We start from the raw sequence: 15,258 nt of genomic DNA, 5'->3' as shown, positions 1-15,258 counted from the left end.
CAATTTTTTTAAATCTTTCTTATGTACATTTAGCATTTTCCATACCAGATATCGCTTCATATAATTTTGGCATCGTCTTTACAATATTTTTCCCTGGAAGAAGCTAGATGGTCTAGATGAGGCTTCACTTGATTGGAAATTTTTTAGAATATTGATTTCTACTTTGTTATGAAAAGGATTATTTTTTATTTTTTATTTTTCCTTTTTCATCTGCGTATTGGCCAATGCCCCTCAAAGATAATGATATCAGAACCGCAGCATCAACCTCTGCGACAATAGAATGGATTTTCCAAAAGCATTTCGTCATGTACTGTATCATATCGTGCAGTGTAGTGTGCATATAAACTTACCCTTGACATATATTTTCATATTTGGTCTGCCTAATTATGGTATTTGTGCACGGTCTCGTCAATTTGGTAAAATCCTCAACAAATGAAGTGCTTGTGGCCACTGTGGTCTTTGTGATAGTATAATTCTCCTTAAAGCGGGCACTGCTCCAGCAGCTATAATAGCTGAATGATTCTCAATGTCCATGCTTAGATTATAAAGAATTGCCAAGCTTGCTTCAACAGCCCTCTCACTCCCTTCTTCAATGAGCTTTACCAATGGAAATATTCCCCCCTTAGAAGCAATAGCTCGAGTTGAATCCACCAATCCCTCAGAAATTATTCTGTTGAGTTCCATAACTGCAGCTTCCTGAGCTTCTAAAGAGAGAGAGGACTTCATCTGCTCTATAAGTCTTGGGATCGTCTCATATAGAGTTACCTCCATGTTGATGGGATTCTCAAAATCAGAGTTGCCACCAGAAAGAGAGCTAAGTTTAACAAGGGAAGCAGCAACCCAATCTTTTCTGTGAAGGGGGATGTTTGATTTTAGGATTTCTCGGAGCAATTTAGTGAAATGACTGGAATTCATATTTTGGCGAAATTGCTGAGAGTCGAGCAGCTTTGTTAGTAACCGGGATGTTGCCGATATTGCAAGACCAGCTTCTTCGACTTCAAGGGCATACTTTTCTGGCTGCTGGCTTGCTGCTTCAGAATCAGTGTCTGCCAAATATAAGATGTACATAACAAGTCACATCTGGATCCAAGTTCAGGACTATTTTAGACATTAGAGAAAACATATAACATTCTAGTTCTAAAAAACAATCTTCTAGCTTTCAGACTCAACAAAGTGATTAACCATTTTCACAAACATCTGGGCCGGATGGCATGAGTTGAACTTCAATCATTTGAGAAGAAGAAGAAAAAAAAAAAAAAAGGCCACTGCCAACAACATTAGGGGAAAAAAAAATAGCTCGAGGAACCATGCACTGCTTAGTGCATATATTATCATTTCTCAAGAAATAAGTATGCGGGTGGAAAATCAAAGGATATGTTCTCAGAAATAAACAAACATATACAATGAAAACCATAGATATTCACTTATAGAGTTTGAACTTCCTCCTCGCTAAGGCTGTAACCAGCTATGGAAAATCCACTTCACGTCAAAGTTTATAGTCCAAAAGAACATGTCAAGGTTAAAATTGAACTGAATTGGAATCGTTATAAACTGTAAGAACATTCTCCACTCCAACTCACCGCTTTACTATACTCAATCTGGGGTGCTAAAATTTCCCTCCTTGAGAACCCTAATGTCATTGTCAGGCCATTCTGTTGAAGGTAACATCACTAAGTCTTGCAATTCTGGTTAGGATTAACTATGATACCATTTATAACAACATAAGGAAAAAGTCAAGGCACATTTGGACTTATATCCCAAAAGGACTAATCAATGTTACAATTTGAGTCCCTCGTAATCATTATGAAGTCCTAGTTCTACCAATTACAGAACCAATATCAGGCTTGACACTCGTTGCATCTTTATTATACTCATTCACCTCTACCATATTTCTGCCACCCAAAGTGAGACTTAGTGAGACAATTCAGTATCCACTCAAATTCCTAACAAACTCGTCAGGACCTGTCTGCACCAAATGCCCCAGTGCTACATGGTGTCACTAGGTCAACTCTTGTAATGACCTAGCCAATATTATTAGGGATGAAATATGAATGATTTTATTGGGCCTAAATTGAGGTTGGCTAATAATTTTAATCAGGCCCATTAAGGTTTAGTGGATGATTTTGAACAGTATTAATGGGCAAATATTTTTAGAAACACAATTGAGATTTATCGGATAACTTTGAATAGGCCACAGGCCCAAAATTTATTATGGTGGATTATGGAATTTTATTGGGCCCAATAATTAGCCTAAAAATATTTACTGACCAATTGGGCTCATTCTGGGATTTAAGATCGGACCCATTAAAGGACTAATAACCTGTGAACCTTTATCAGCTGCAAAACACCCGTACCTGATTATATAGGCCACCCCTATGCACTTTCTCATCTTCATGGCCAATAGGGTTTTCGTTTCGGTTGCAGTATATATATATATACACATAAGTATATACATTAATGCAGAGCAGCCCTTCTATTATTTAGGATTGCCACATTCCAAACTTTTTCTCTCTTACGCTCAAGAACTTCACCGCCCAGCTGTAGGTTCCTCCCTGAAACCAGTCACGTTGAAGTCCCACATATAGCAAGTCTCCTTTGTGCACTCCCTCTTTTATGTTCACCATGTTTGCATCACACGGCACAAAGTCCCTTGGTTGTTGTCAAAGTCACACAGCACACCAAACTGTCACGAAGACCATCGCACCACTCATGTTCCATCGCGAAAGACCCCGTGTTGAAGCAATCGTGCACGGCCTCCCCATGAACCACCCTAAACCTATCACAGCATCAAACCACTGTCACAGCCACGAGAAAGTACCCACTGCATACTCCTCCACGTCCAGCAACCAAGAGCTCCTCACGGTTTTTCTTTGCACCACCACTCCCTGCGTACGTTGCCGCCCAACACTACCTTGCACTAGCCATCGTTGAATTGGATTGAGAAGAAGAGCCCCAACCCTCCCCAACGCATGGACAATGTGCACTCAAGCCAAGAGCTGATACGCTAGTGCAACATCACAGCCCACTGTAGTGGGCCACCCTGCTCAGCCTCTAGACACTACCACACCCTCAGCCAGATCGATGCCATCATGAAACCCCACCACGGAGGAGCACCTCTCCCTTTGTCGTGAACCATGATCAAACAACCCCTGTTTTGCACAAACCAAAACAGAGCATCTTCCTCCTCTGCAGGTTCCTCCTCCACCCTTCACATCACCCCTACACAAGAACGCCATGAGCAAACTGATAACCACCACATAGCACCTCCTACGGCATCCCTCACAATGGCTGCGACTCCAATTCCTCCACACACAACCCACTGCCCACCACCACGACATCCTAATAACCCTTAGTTTCTCTCTCTGTCTCTCGTTCATCTCTCTATCCTATTTCTCTCTCTAGCCAGTGCCTGGCCTTTCCAACCTGGAGCCACCATGAACCACGATCACACCCTCTCACCTTCAGTCACTACTCATCCTCGCTAGAAGCACACGGCCAAAGCTCCACTACTCACTGTAAGGCTATATAACACATGATGTGTTTTAAGCGAGATTACAAAAATACTCCTGCCCAATTAATGTTGACCTTAGTGTGAAAATAGACGTCTTGATATGGAAATATTGTTAGGGTTTAATCATATGATTATTTGAATAAATTACGTAGATATCAATTATTTGGGGAGTGATAAAGTTTTAGGGTTACAAGGTTTTAGGTTCTAGGGAAACATAGGTTGTTTAATGTATTTACGGTTTTAATTATGAGGTATGTGTTTAATTAGAAACTGGCGTAGTTTATGTGCCTATTTTTATAGGTGATCAATTACGTGCCGGAAATTTTGGATTGATGCTACGAGGTAAGTAGCTTGATCATAACATTAGGATTTGCACTCATTAGCTAGTTAGATTATTATGAAAGCCAATTTGTATGTATCACACATATCATGATATATATGCAACCATGCTATTCATCATAATACATGATTATGTTTAATTCCACATTTTATAGTTATTTATGTATTATGTATGTCATGCATCTCACATTGCATAAAATATGTAAGCTTTCATATAATCAAGTGTAAGATAAAGATCAGATTAATAAGATGGCCATTCAGATGTATGGTACCAATGCAATCATGAGTGGATGTGCAATCCATGGACTCAGGCGTGGGCTGCCATAGTATGTTAAAATACCATCAGCGGTTTCCCTTGTGGCCACAAGATGTAGGACCGGTGCACAACTTTGCACACATGGTGAAGTGTGTTGGCTAGTCAAATAAGTCAGATCAGTAGATAAGCCAAGATCAGTTATGACAAGAAAAGTCATGCATGTCATAAGCATATGTATGAACAGTCGTGATTTTAATTCTCTCAAACATGTAATATTTTATGAAAAACCTTACGTTTATTATGCTTACGCTATAGTGGGTTTCTTACTGAGTCTTTAACTCATTTTAGGTTTGTTTTATATTTTAAACCACTCCAAGTGAGAACATTTATGAAGATGCAGTTGCAGGACTGGAGTCGGCCGAAGGAGGCATGAGAGAGGTTTAGATCAGTTTTTCCGAAATGATTTTTATGTGCAAAGTTTGAGAAATTTTAAAAGTACTTCCGCATAGTCTCTTTTACTTAGAGTGGGGAGGAAACAAAATTCCATCTTCTTAATTGGAACAAAATTTGTTCTCCAATTCCAAATGATGGCTCGGGTATATGCAATTTAAGGACTTTCAATAAAACTTTATTGGGAAAATAGTTATGGAGGTACCACTTAAGAGGGAGACACACTATGGAAGGAGATTATTGATTCCAGACATGGGAGTGCGTGGGGAGACTGGTGCTCCAATGTGGTGAGGGGGGGCCATGGTGTGGGCTTATGGAAATTCATTAGGGGGGGTTGCAGGGTTTTGAAAGTCACATATAGTTCGTGGTGGGAGATGGTTCCAGAATCAAGTTTTGGCATGATGTTTAGTGTGAAGCGTGCACTTTATACAGGGCATTCCCAGAACCATCGTATTGCAGCTAACAAAGAGGCCTCTGTGGCAAATATGCGGGTATTATCCCATGGTTCTTATCAGTGGAATATCTTTTTTAATAGGGATATTCATAATTGGGAATTGCAAGTTGTGTTTGATTTTTTTCAAGTTGCTCTATTCTATGGGAAATACTATGGCGCAAGAGGATAAGTTGCAGTGGAGGGCCAATGATGGTAAAAAATGTACAGTCATGATATGCTAAAGGATTTTGTCAACCCAACACCATGTTTCATTCCCATGGAAGAGGATTTGGAGATCCCGGATGCCTACTAAGGTAGCTTTCTTTGTTTGGATTGCCACTCTTGGGAAGATCTTGACTACGGACAATCTGAGAAAGAGGGGAATCATCGTGATGGATTGGTGCTATTTGTGCAAAAAACATAGAGAATTTGTAGATCACTTACCATTGCATTGTGAGGTCACAAGGGGGCTCTCTAATGAGATTTTTAGAAGAATGTATATTGCTTGGGTAATGCCTTCGAGGGTGGTGGATTTATTGGCTTGTTGGAAGAGGCTTCAAGGCTGTCCTCAAGTTGCAGCAGTGTGGAATATGATCCCGTTGTGTATTATGTGGCGCTCATGGTCGGAGAGGAATGAGAAATGCTTTGAAGATAGGGAGCGCACAATGGTGGAGCTTCAGAATTTTTTTATGTGCACTTTAATGCTTTGGTTTTCAACCATTGTACTTGATGGAAACATTGTCCATAACTTTCTTTCCTTAATCTAGAATGTATTTAGGTGTTCTTTTGTATACTTCCCATGTACATGGGCTATGCCTATTTCATTCGTATGAATAAAATCTACTTATTACTTACTAAAAAAAAAAAAAAAGACTTTCTGTATTTTATAAAGAATGATTCTATTTATTATATGGAATCTTTTGTATCTAGCATTTCATTAAGAAGAAAATATCATTGCTGCCAATGTCATATCTTGGTCTTCCACTAGGTGCAGCGCATAAATGTGTCTCAATTTGGGAAGGTGTGATTCAGAAGATCGAGAGGAGATTAGCCAGCTGCAAAAAAAATATATTTGTCTAAAGGGGGTAGAATCACTTTAATCAAGAGTACGTTGTGCAATCTCCCAACATATCTCCTTTCTCTCTTCCCTTTACCATCTTCGAAAATCAAAAGGATCTATAGGAATTTCTTGTGGCGAGGTAAAGGGGAGGAAAAGAAATTTCACTTGATAAGTTGGAATAAGGTATGTCAACCGATTTCAAATGGTGGTTTGGGTGTGCGTAACTTGAGGCTGTTTAATAAAGGCCTTTGTGGGAAATGGTTATGGAGATACCATTTAGAAAGAGATGCTTTATGGAAAAATGCGATGTTAAATATGGGGGTATATGGGGTAGTTGCTGTTCAAATGAAGTAAGAGGTGTTTATAGGATGGGTTTATGGAAGTCTATTCATATGGGCTGGGGGATGTTTGTTAAACATGTCAAATTTAAGGTGGGGGATGGATCAAGAATTCGTTTTTGGCATGACTATTGGCGTGGAGAGTTGACTCTCAAGAATGAATTTCCTTCTCTTTTTCAGATTGCAGGGCAGGAGGACGCAACTATGGCTGATTCTCTTTTTTGAACAATTGTATTCAATGGAATGTTGACTTTGTAAGAAATGCAAATGATTGGGAAGTCACTGCTATTTCAGATTTTCAATGCAGATTATATGGGTTGAAGTTTGTCCAAGGCAGTGTTGACAGTTTGTTGTGGATTCCTGAGAGAAATTTCAGATTTTCTGTTCATTCCTATTATAATGCTCTAATCAGTCATGGTGTAAGTGATTACCCCTGGAAAAGTATTTGGAAAGTTGAAGTGCCGAATAAGGTAGCCTTCTTCTGTTGGCTTGTGTCTCATGACAAAATTCTGACCAATGAAAATTTAAGAAAACATGGTCTTTGTATTGTTGATTGGTGTTATATGTGTAAGAAAGATGGCAAATCAGTTAATCACTTGTTTCCACACTATGAGGTGGCTAAAAGTACGTGGAATGTTATTTTTGGAAGGTTGGGTATTTCTTGGGTGATGCCAATGCATGTGGTGAATTTACTAGCTTGCTGGAAGTATGCTGGGTGGTGTCTCCCTATTACTATTATTTGGAGAATGATTCCTTTGTGTTTGATGTGGTGTCTATGGCTAGAAAGGAATGAGAGATGTTTTGAAGACAAAGAATGTTCGTTGGAAGAAATTAGGGATTTTTTCTCAAAACACTTTATCTTTGGGCTAAGGCTTTTGTATCAAATAGTGATGAATTGTTGGAGTTTTTCTAGTTTTTTTCTTTCTTCTTAGATGTTGTATGTAGGTATTTTCTCTTGTATACTTCCTGTGTCTTGGGCTATGCCTATTTATGGTAATAAAACTCTTATTAACTATCAAAAAACAATTTTAAAGGCAAGGTTAGTAGCACTCCGGTTTCCCAAATTTCCAAAAAAATGACTTTGTTCTTAACCTTGGGGGAATGGGGTGTTACAACTCTCATGTCGTTTGCTTTCTTTATGATTAACTTTGATATCATTTGTAACGATCCAATGAAAACTCTAGTATTACTTAAGAAGGACTAGTCAAGGTTGCAAGTGGATGTAATTTGAATAATTATAAACTGGAATAACTTCTCTCTCCCAAACAACATAGGATCCATCACCACCCTCCTCTAGTCAATCCGGAGTATTATAAAGGTTCACAAAGGACAAAGGTTCATTGTAGGACATAAATCGGATTGTTGTCCACCTCATCAGATGCCAATTGGACAATCTAATCAGCACAAGTTAAGTAACCAACATGAGGAATTCACTTTCATCTCTCTTCTATACCTCATATTCAACTTGTCACCAACCAAATATGGGTATTAGGCTTATCTAAAACTGCCAGGGAAAAACAAATCCTCTCATTTTTTTCTTTATTAATCTAAATCAGATGACTTAAGTCGGATGAGAATTCTTTTTTAAGCAATGCAAGTTTGGGTGGCAGAAATTGTTTCCCATACCTTTCAAAACTTTTTGCTGGAAAACAGCATCCAAACCGGATTCAATATCTACTGCAATGATTGAGCCCAAGCTCGGGTCAATAAGTGTCACAAACTCAAGAATGGAAGCTGCTTTTCTTTGTAAACTTGGGGATGAGGTCTTCAGCATCATAATGAGGCGAGCAATGAAAGCAGTGTCCAGCACATCTTTCCTATAATTGGTTTCCAGATAAGAATAGCCAGTCATTATAATGTTCTGCATAATTGTATGCAAAGTACTCACATCAATGTATGAGAACTACAGCTTTTCTTTACCTGCTTTAGTGCTGGCATGCACATTTGCACACAACAAAAAAATAAGGAACAATAAGAAAGTTGCACAGAAAGGAATATACAGAAGAATATTCTCGAGACACTGGATGGATCCAGTATCTCCATATACAATAATATGGATAAAACCAATGGATCAAAATCAAACCAAGATGCCGACAAATCACCCAACTCTGGACTAAGCTCTTGAACAATAAAAAATGATAAGCACACTGTGCACCCTCAAACTATCAAAGGTTTTGCATTTTGCATTTTGCACCTCAAACTACCAAAACTGGCATATTTTATCCTCAAATTACAAAAAACTGACACTTCACACTCTCGTTTAATTCTGGTCATTATAAAAGCATATCTATATTCGAACTGCTATTGTAAATATGCTCATGCTTTGTGAAGATAATGAATGATGTACATGTAGGGTGGTTAGATTATGGCGCAGATATGGAGCTCCACTATAGCCAAATTTTGGAGAAAATTAAGGAAAAAACACACCCAAAATTGAGACAATAATAGCTTGCAGCTATAAAGCCAACTTACATAAGTAAAGATGACCATGCCATGCGAAAAAAAGATGTATTCCATCACCATAATGAGGCTGTAAGTCATCAAATTTTCACCCAAAGGAAACACTATAGAAATCCCAAACCTAAGTTTCTAGTTGAAGTCTTTTAAACCATGTCATACAAGCAACGAAAATACTTTTCTTTTTCAGAAGAGCAAGTAATGGAAAAGGAATCTTTGAGAAATCTCCTAGTGAGTTATACATGCAAGCTTTCACCTTCCAAAATAACTACAAACAAAGGTTATGTGCAACAGGTGAAATGAGGCAAACATATGCAAAGACAATGATAAGGGTAAAAAAGGTCAAACGCCAAGAAAAATACAATAAACACAGAGAGAGAGAGAGAGAGAGAGAGAGCGAGCGAGAGAGAGAGAGAGAGAGAGAGAGAGAGAGAGAGAGAGACCAGCTATTTGCATTTGATAAGGGTTTTCCAACCATATTTCCATTTAATCCTGCAGAAACTTCAGGGCTTCCTGCTGAACCCAATCCCTTTTTTGATCCATTAACTGGTGCATTATAAAACTGGAATGCATCAACACACTTTGTAAGTCAAAAGACATTACCAAGCTTTCACACACACTATAAGAAACTACAGGCTAACCTTTGATTTCATCTCTTTGCTAGGGTCCAATATTCGAGCAAGTATGTTCAAACTCTGCATTGTAGAGAGGATTAATGTCATCAAGAGTTTTAACCAAAATGTAAAGTGTAGATAAAATAAGTAAAAGATACCTTTTCCATCAGACTTTCAGGGATCTGTGACTGCTTTAGTGTATTGACCAAAGGATCAACGACACCTTCAGCTTCAATTATTTGGCAAACACCATTGCTGCATCAAGAAAGTTAAGAACATGAATTATATGATGCCAGTAACATCTAAAGTAACTACTTTATTTAAGAAAGCATTAATAGGTAAGGTATGATGGAAAAATTCAAGATAGAGCAATGTGACCTAAAGATTGACATATCAGTGAAAAAGAACCACGTTTTCCATATGCCAACACATCTGTGCAAACATGTGTGTAAATGCCCAAAAAGATAGCAAAAGATTATAGTGTATGAGGAAGTAAACACAGGTAAGGGGAATATTATACTTAGTCACAAGCTGAAATAAGAAAAATGGAGCAGTAATTCCAACTTAGGCCTGCTTCTATTAAGCCATAGCCATCCTCTGTCTCCGCATCAATATATCAATTTACTACTTCAGTCCATGTGTAAGGCCAAATCATTGACTCATCAATTTCCCTTATAGACACGTGTTCTGCACTAGTGACAAGTTATCATTTCACTAGCCAACGGCAAGCTTGTCAACTTGCTGCTGGAGGCCATGCAACAGGAAACTCTTGGACATGCACCTGAACTGCCGGTGCAGATACACGGTTTTGCCAGATGGGAGTGGAAGGTAAAGTGGGAAAGCCATTGACTGAGGAAATTATAGAAATGACCCCCCCCCCCCCCCGGCGGCCCCCAAGGGAGGGGGGGGGGGGGCTTGACCTTTTAGTTTTCAATAGGATTTTTCTCATCCAAACAGAAAATTTAGCTTGGAACACTACATGCTGCAATAGCTCAAAATAATTGAAAATTGAAGAATGTAAACTTACTTGATAGACAACCTCTCCAAAGCTCGAGTTACAGCCAACTTGATAGAAACGTTATTATGGCCTAAAAGCTGAACTAAATGCTTGATTGCTCCAGCCTCTTTGAATGCAACCCGCATATGTTCATTGATAGATGCATCAGCAATTGACTCTGCAGCTCTTGATATCGCCGCCTCATCTTCAAGTTTAAGAATCAAAACCAATCTAGCTACACCATCCATCCATGGTAAAAGTGTAAGCCGGTGATCAGCTGAGGATTCAGATTGAGATTTCTTTCTGTTCTCCATCTCTATAGCCCCAATACGAGCAAGGAACTGCTGCTGCGTTCGCCCAACTATTGCTTTCATCTTGGCCTCGTCTATGTTTAAACTCTTGTCATCAATATTTAATCCAAGGAGTAATTCAGAAGCCCCAAACCTAGAAGGACCTTTAGAAGTTTGCTCAATCTCTATACCATCCGGTAAACTAGGCCAGGAATGCAAATCTGGTCTGAAGGACTGGTATGCTGCTGCACCAATCATGGGGACAGGAACCAGACCTTCTTCTATAACAAGGATTCTGTAATATTCATCCTTAGCTAGCTCCAACAATGCATTTCTTGCTTCCTTTTTAGTGACTTTAAAGCCTTCTACATCAGTTTTTAGGATCTTGGCCTGAATCCATAATCCAATTTTAGCAGAATGCCAAAGAACAACATGATCAAATATCCAAATACAATTGAATTGTTCTTATGCGTAACATATGATTTCAAAAAGAAAAAAAAAATTAAATGAATCACTAGAAGAAATGTAAAACAGGAAAATCTTTCAGATATTTGATATAATAGAAGAAATGCAACTCACCAATTTTGGTATAACACCTGCTTCAACCATCATGTTGTGGGTGAAGCGGCTCAATGCTAAATTTTCCAAAACCCCCCCTGCTGCTTCCTTCACTTTTACGTCCTCTTCATCAAGGGACTTGATAAGCAATGGCAGGAGATCATTGTTTGCAATTTTTTCCCTAAGCTTTTCGTCCACAGATAAGTTCCACAAAGTACATATACTTTGTTCCTTTACCTGCAAGAAGAAGTTCAGTACATACCTCCATTCTCTACAATGCAAAATTAGTTGGCAAAATAACAGAAAATCAAATCGTATATATATATACATCAGGAGTCAATGAAGGTCGGCTAAGCAACCCAGTTATCTCTTCAATTGCTCCACTATCTGCAATTAATTCCCTGTATGAATTGATTGAAGAAATCGATCGTAGAAGGCCTGCAGCTGCTTCACAAGTGCTTCTAGATTCTGATTGAAGAAGGTTTAAGGTCAGAGTTATGCAGCCATGAAACTGCATGATAGCATCAATGTACTTCTTTCCTCCAAGAGAATATTTCCAAAGAGCCACTATTGCTTGTTCTCTGTCAAGACGATCATGGTCTAACCCAAGCATTCTAACAAACAAGGCCACATAACCATCCCCAAAGCTTGTAGAAGTGCTCTTAATTTCTTCAATATCCTGAAAGTTAAGTAAGAAGAAATGAATGCTCCAATAACACCCGATTCTCAGGAGAAAAACAAAACTGTGTAAGTTCCATATTTAAGTTTGTTAACTCAAGTTGCAAAAGAATATGGATATGGCATTAGCACTAATCTAACAGATCACACCAGTAGTTTCGTCACTCAAGTCTTTCCAAACTTGCAAATCTAGTATCAAATTAATGGTGAAAAGTATACGTTTTGACAAAAAGTTGCAAACATTAACTCACTTTAACTACACACATAGAATGCTGGGTGCAAAGAAGTCCAATGAAGTATGGAATGCTGGAATTCACAACATGCTTAATATGAGTACATTATACCAGTAGTAACATCTAATTTAGCGTAAATATTTTCCTTATAACTGATTTCTAGATAGAGGACTTAAAATTTCAACAAGTTTCTCTTTTGCATTAACTCTTCTAATAATTTTTTTTTTTTTTTTTTTTTTGCTTAATGAAGGTGCATATCTATACATGTAGCTCTATTCTACTTCCACTGAAAATGAAATATCCTGGGTTGTATAGAGGAAGGTGGTGAATGAGATTCCATAGTGCTTGGGAGGGAAAAGTTCAAGCCCTTTGTAATGATTCTAATGCACTCCAATTGTAACCTTGACTAATCCTCTTGGAGTATAGGCCCAATGTGGCTTGAGCCCTCCTTGGGTCGTTACAAATGATATTAGAACCAATTCCAAATAGTATGGGACTTGAGCCACACCATCTATGATGAAATCGAAGGATGGAGATTGTAATACCCAGGATCAAGTGTAGGGGAGTGGTGAATGGGATCTCACATTACTTGGGAATGAGAAGATCTTGCTGCTTATCATGAATTTCAAGGAACTTAATTCATAACATTGACTAGCCCTTTATTGACTAGTTTTTCAAACTGAATGAGAGACAAAATGGATAATCCCAATTCCCCGTGACTTGAAAATAGGCAAGCGTCATAACAAACAGCAATATCAGACGCAATTTCTCCACCAATTTCCCATAGATACTTATATGACTACGTTTTTGCAGTGCATTAGAATTGCAATAAAGATGAATCCCCCAACTCCCCCCCCCCCCCCCCCCCCCCCCGGCCCGCGGTCCCACCAAAGAAGCAATAACAGCAACGACAAAAGGGGAACGCAAAACCCTACCCATCTACTCCCCCATATCTAAAACCCACAGTAACTCACAACACAATTCCAAGGGAGATGGAAATTCCTTTCTGCAACTACAAGATGTTAAACAAGAACAACACCACATCGGGAACATGACATAAAAAGTTGCCCAACAAAAATTTTCCTGGAAAGCAAACGGTGAACAATAGCAAGACCCATATTGAAAATAATAGTAAAACAATAGTTTCGAGCATACGGAGGGTGTAGAGTGTTGTGGGGCAGCATCAAACGCACCACCACCATCACTGCTGACCCTTGCGGTGACTGCACGGTTAGAGCGAGAATTCGTATTGGGGACATGATACTGATGATTACAATGTTGAGTCGCATGGGACAGGACTGTTAGATTGCTTCTCTTGGTGCCTCTGCTTGCAAATGGAATAAGTTCCACGAGAGTGTTGGGGAGTTTGTATTGAGCATTAGCGGTCTTCAAGGTGAAGGGTGTGGGAGCAGCGGAGGTCAACATTTTCTTGGTCTAAAACAATGGAGAAGGAATGGAAAGGCGAGAAAAGGCTACTTTTCTTGGGTTTCTCTGTTTGGGTTTGCGTTTTTCACCTATAATGACAACGACTATGGTTTTGCGAGGTGTTCTCCTCTCCAATGGAGCAAGTCTGTCTGGATTGGATATGGCAATGGAGACTTCTTTTCCATTTTTTTGGTCGCTTGCGTTTGTGATAAAAAAATCTATCGAAAAAGCTGGAAGCTTTAAACGCACAAGGAGCCGGGTGTACCAGTGAACTTCTGACAAGATGTTAGAATCAACGTCACTCTCAAATTTTTCATACGCAAAAATTAAGTATAATTATGTATTAATTTATATATTAATTTAATATAATTAGTTAAAAAATAAATTTTATTAAAAATAATATTAATTTAAATTTTAAATATAAAAAAATTAATATTAATATACAAATTAATATACGACTTTATTTATATATACGATTTGAGAATTATTGTGATATAATAAAGAGAAATGATTGTTAATGATGAGCATATAATTTTGTCTAATTATTTTGAAATGAATAAATAAATATAAAATTTGTATAAAAAAATTAAGTTTTTAAAAATAAATTTTTTTTTTTTAAAACTACTATATAATATTTAGTTATTTCATAATTATAAATAATATTACTATAAGTCAATAATAAATATTTAGATTCAGTTCTCATATTTATTTTTTTATTTAAAAATTGTAAATTCTGTAAGTCAACTGTTAAGAACAATTAATGTAACATTAATTTTGACTTTTTAAAAATGGTATATGAAGTTTAAAAAATTTGTAAATATAACGAATGGTTATGGTCAGGTTTTAAGTTGACAATTTCCTGACGAAAAAAATGCTGATGTGGGAGTTTATCATCATTTCAGCACCAATCAGACAAAGCACGTTACAAATTAGCTACAATTAGCAAACTACGTAAGCATAAACAATAAAAAAAAAAACTAAAAAATGAAAAATTATAAAAGCAGAAGAAAATTAAAAAAACTATAACTAAATAAAAATTAAAAAAATAATGAAATTATAAATTTCAAAAAATCATAAAATAGAAATATAAAACTTAGTAAACAAAAAAGTTTTTGAAAAAAAAAATTAAACAAATTTATAAACTAAAATTCTAAAACACATAAAAATATTATTAAAACACTTAAAGGGATTAAAAAATACATAAGATATTTAAGATAAAAAAATAAATAAATTAAGAAATATTTTAAAAAAAAATAACAAACTTGAAAAATAAAAGACAAAATTTAAAAACAAAATTAAATTTGAATAATAATAATTATAATAAAAGAGGAGGGACACTACCAAGAGTGGCCACCTTGTTGGAGTTGACAATTAAGGGTGCTACTTAAACCCTTGCCCCCTACCCTCACATTGAGGGGAGAGCGAGTTGAGCCCATGGGCCTCAGCCGCACTCCCTTGGGTGGGTGTTTCCATCCAGATATAGCGGGCAAATAAGTTTCTCGAGTCGTCCGACCTCGTGAGCGTCAATCGATCCATTATTCCATTGGGTTAGAACCTGTTTTGATGGTATTTTTGTACCTAGAATCCTTTTTTAAGACAATTTTGACCCAAACTTTGTT

At 37.5% G+C, this 15,258-nt stretch overlaps 1 protein-coding gene across 2 annotated transcripts; it reads right to left on the bottom strand.

Moving 5' to 3' along the window:
- Nucleotides 1-244: 244 nt before the first annotated feature.
- On the bottom strand, nt 245-13,871 carry LOC122313449. 2 transcript variants are annotated; one of them, XR_006243404.1, is made up of 10 exons: nt 13,370-13,871; nt 11,632-11,982; nt 11,325-11,540; nt 10,486-11,135; nt 9,617-9,713; nt 9,486-9,539; nt 9,288-9,406; nt 8,014-8,204; nt 4,123-4,264; nt 907-1,046 (listed from the first exon to the last, which is right to left on the bottom strand). XR_006243404.1 is itself a non-coding variant. In XM_043128468.1 (9 exons), the coding sequence occupies exons 1-9, from the start codon at nt 13,637-13,639 to the stop codon at nt 409-411; spliced, it is 2,586 nt and encodes an 861-aa protein (XP_042984402.1). In that variant the 5' UTR covers nt 13,640-13,868; the 3' UTR covers nt 245-408. The 2 variants fall into 2 exon arrangements, 1 of the variants encoding a protein (XP_042984402.1); XM_043128468.1 differs by lacking the exon at nt 4,123-4,264 and having other exon boundaries at nt 245-1,046; nt 13,370-13,868.
- Between the last annotated feature and the right edge of the window lie 1,387 nt (nt 13,872-15,258).

Source organism: Carya illinoinensis, chromosome 6 (assembly GCF_018687715.1).
Source record: "Carya illinoinensis cultivar Pawnee chromosome 6, C.illinoinensisPawnee_v1, whole genome shotgun sequence".
Lineage (NCBI taxonomy): Eukaryota > Viridiplantae > Streptophyta > Magnoliopsida > Fagales > Juglandaceae > Carya > Carya illinoinensis.
Note: the sequence above shows the minus strand (reverse complement) of the source record. Positions and strands in the feature narration are given on the sequence as shown.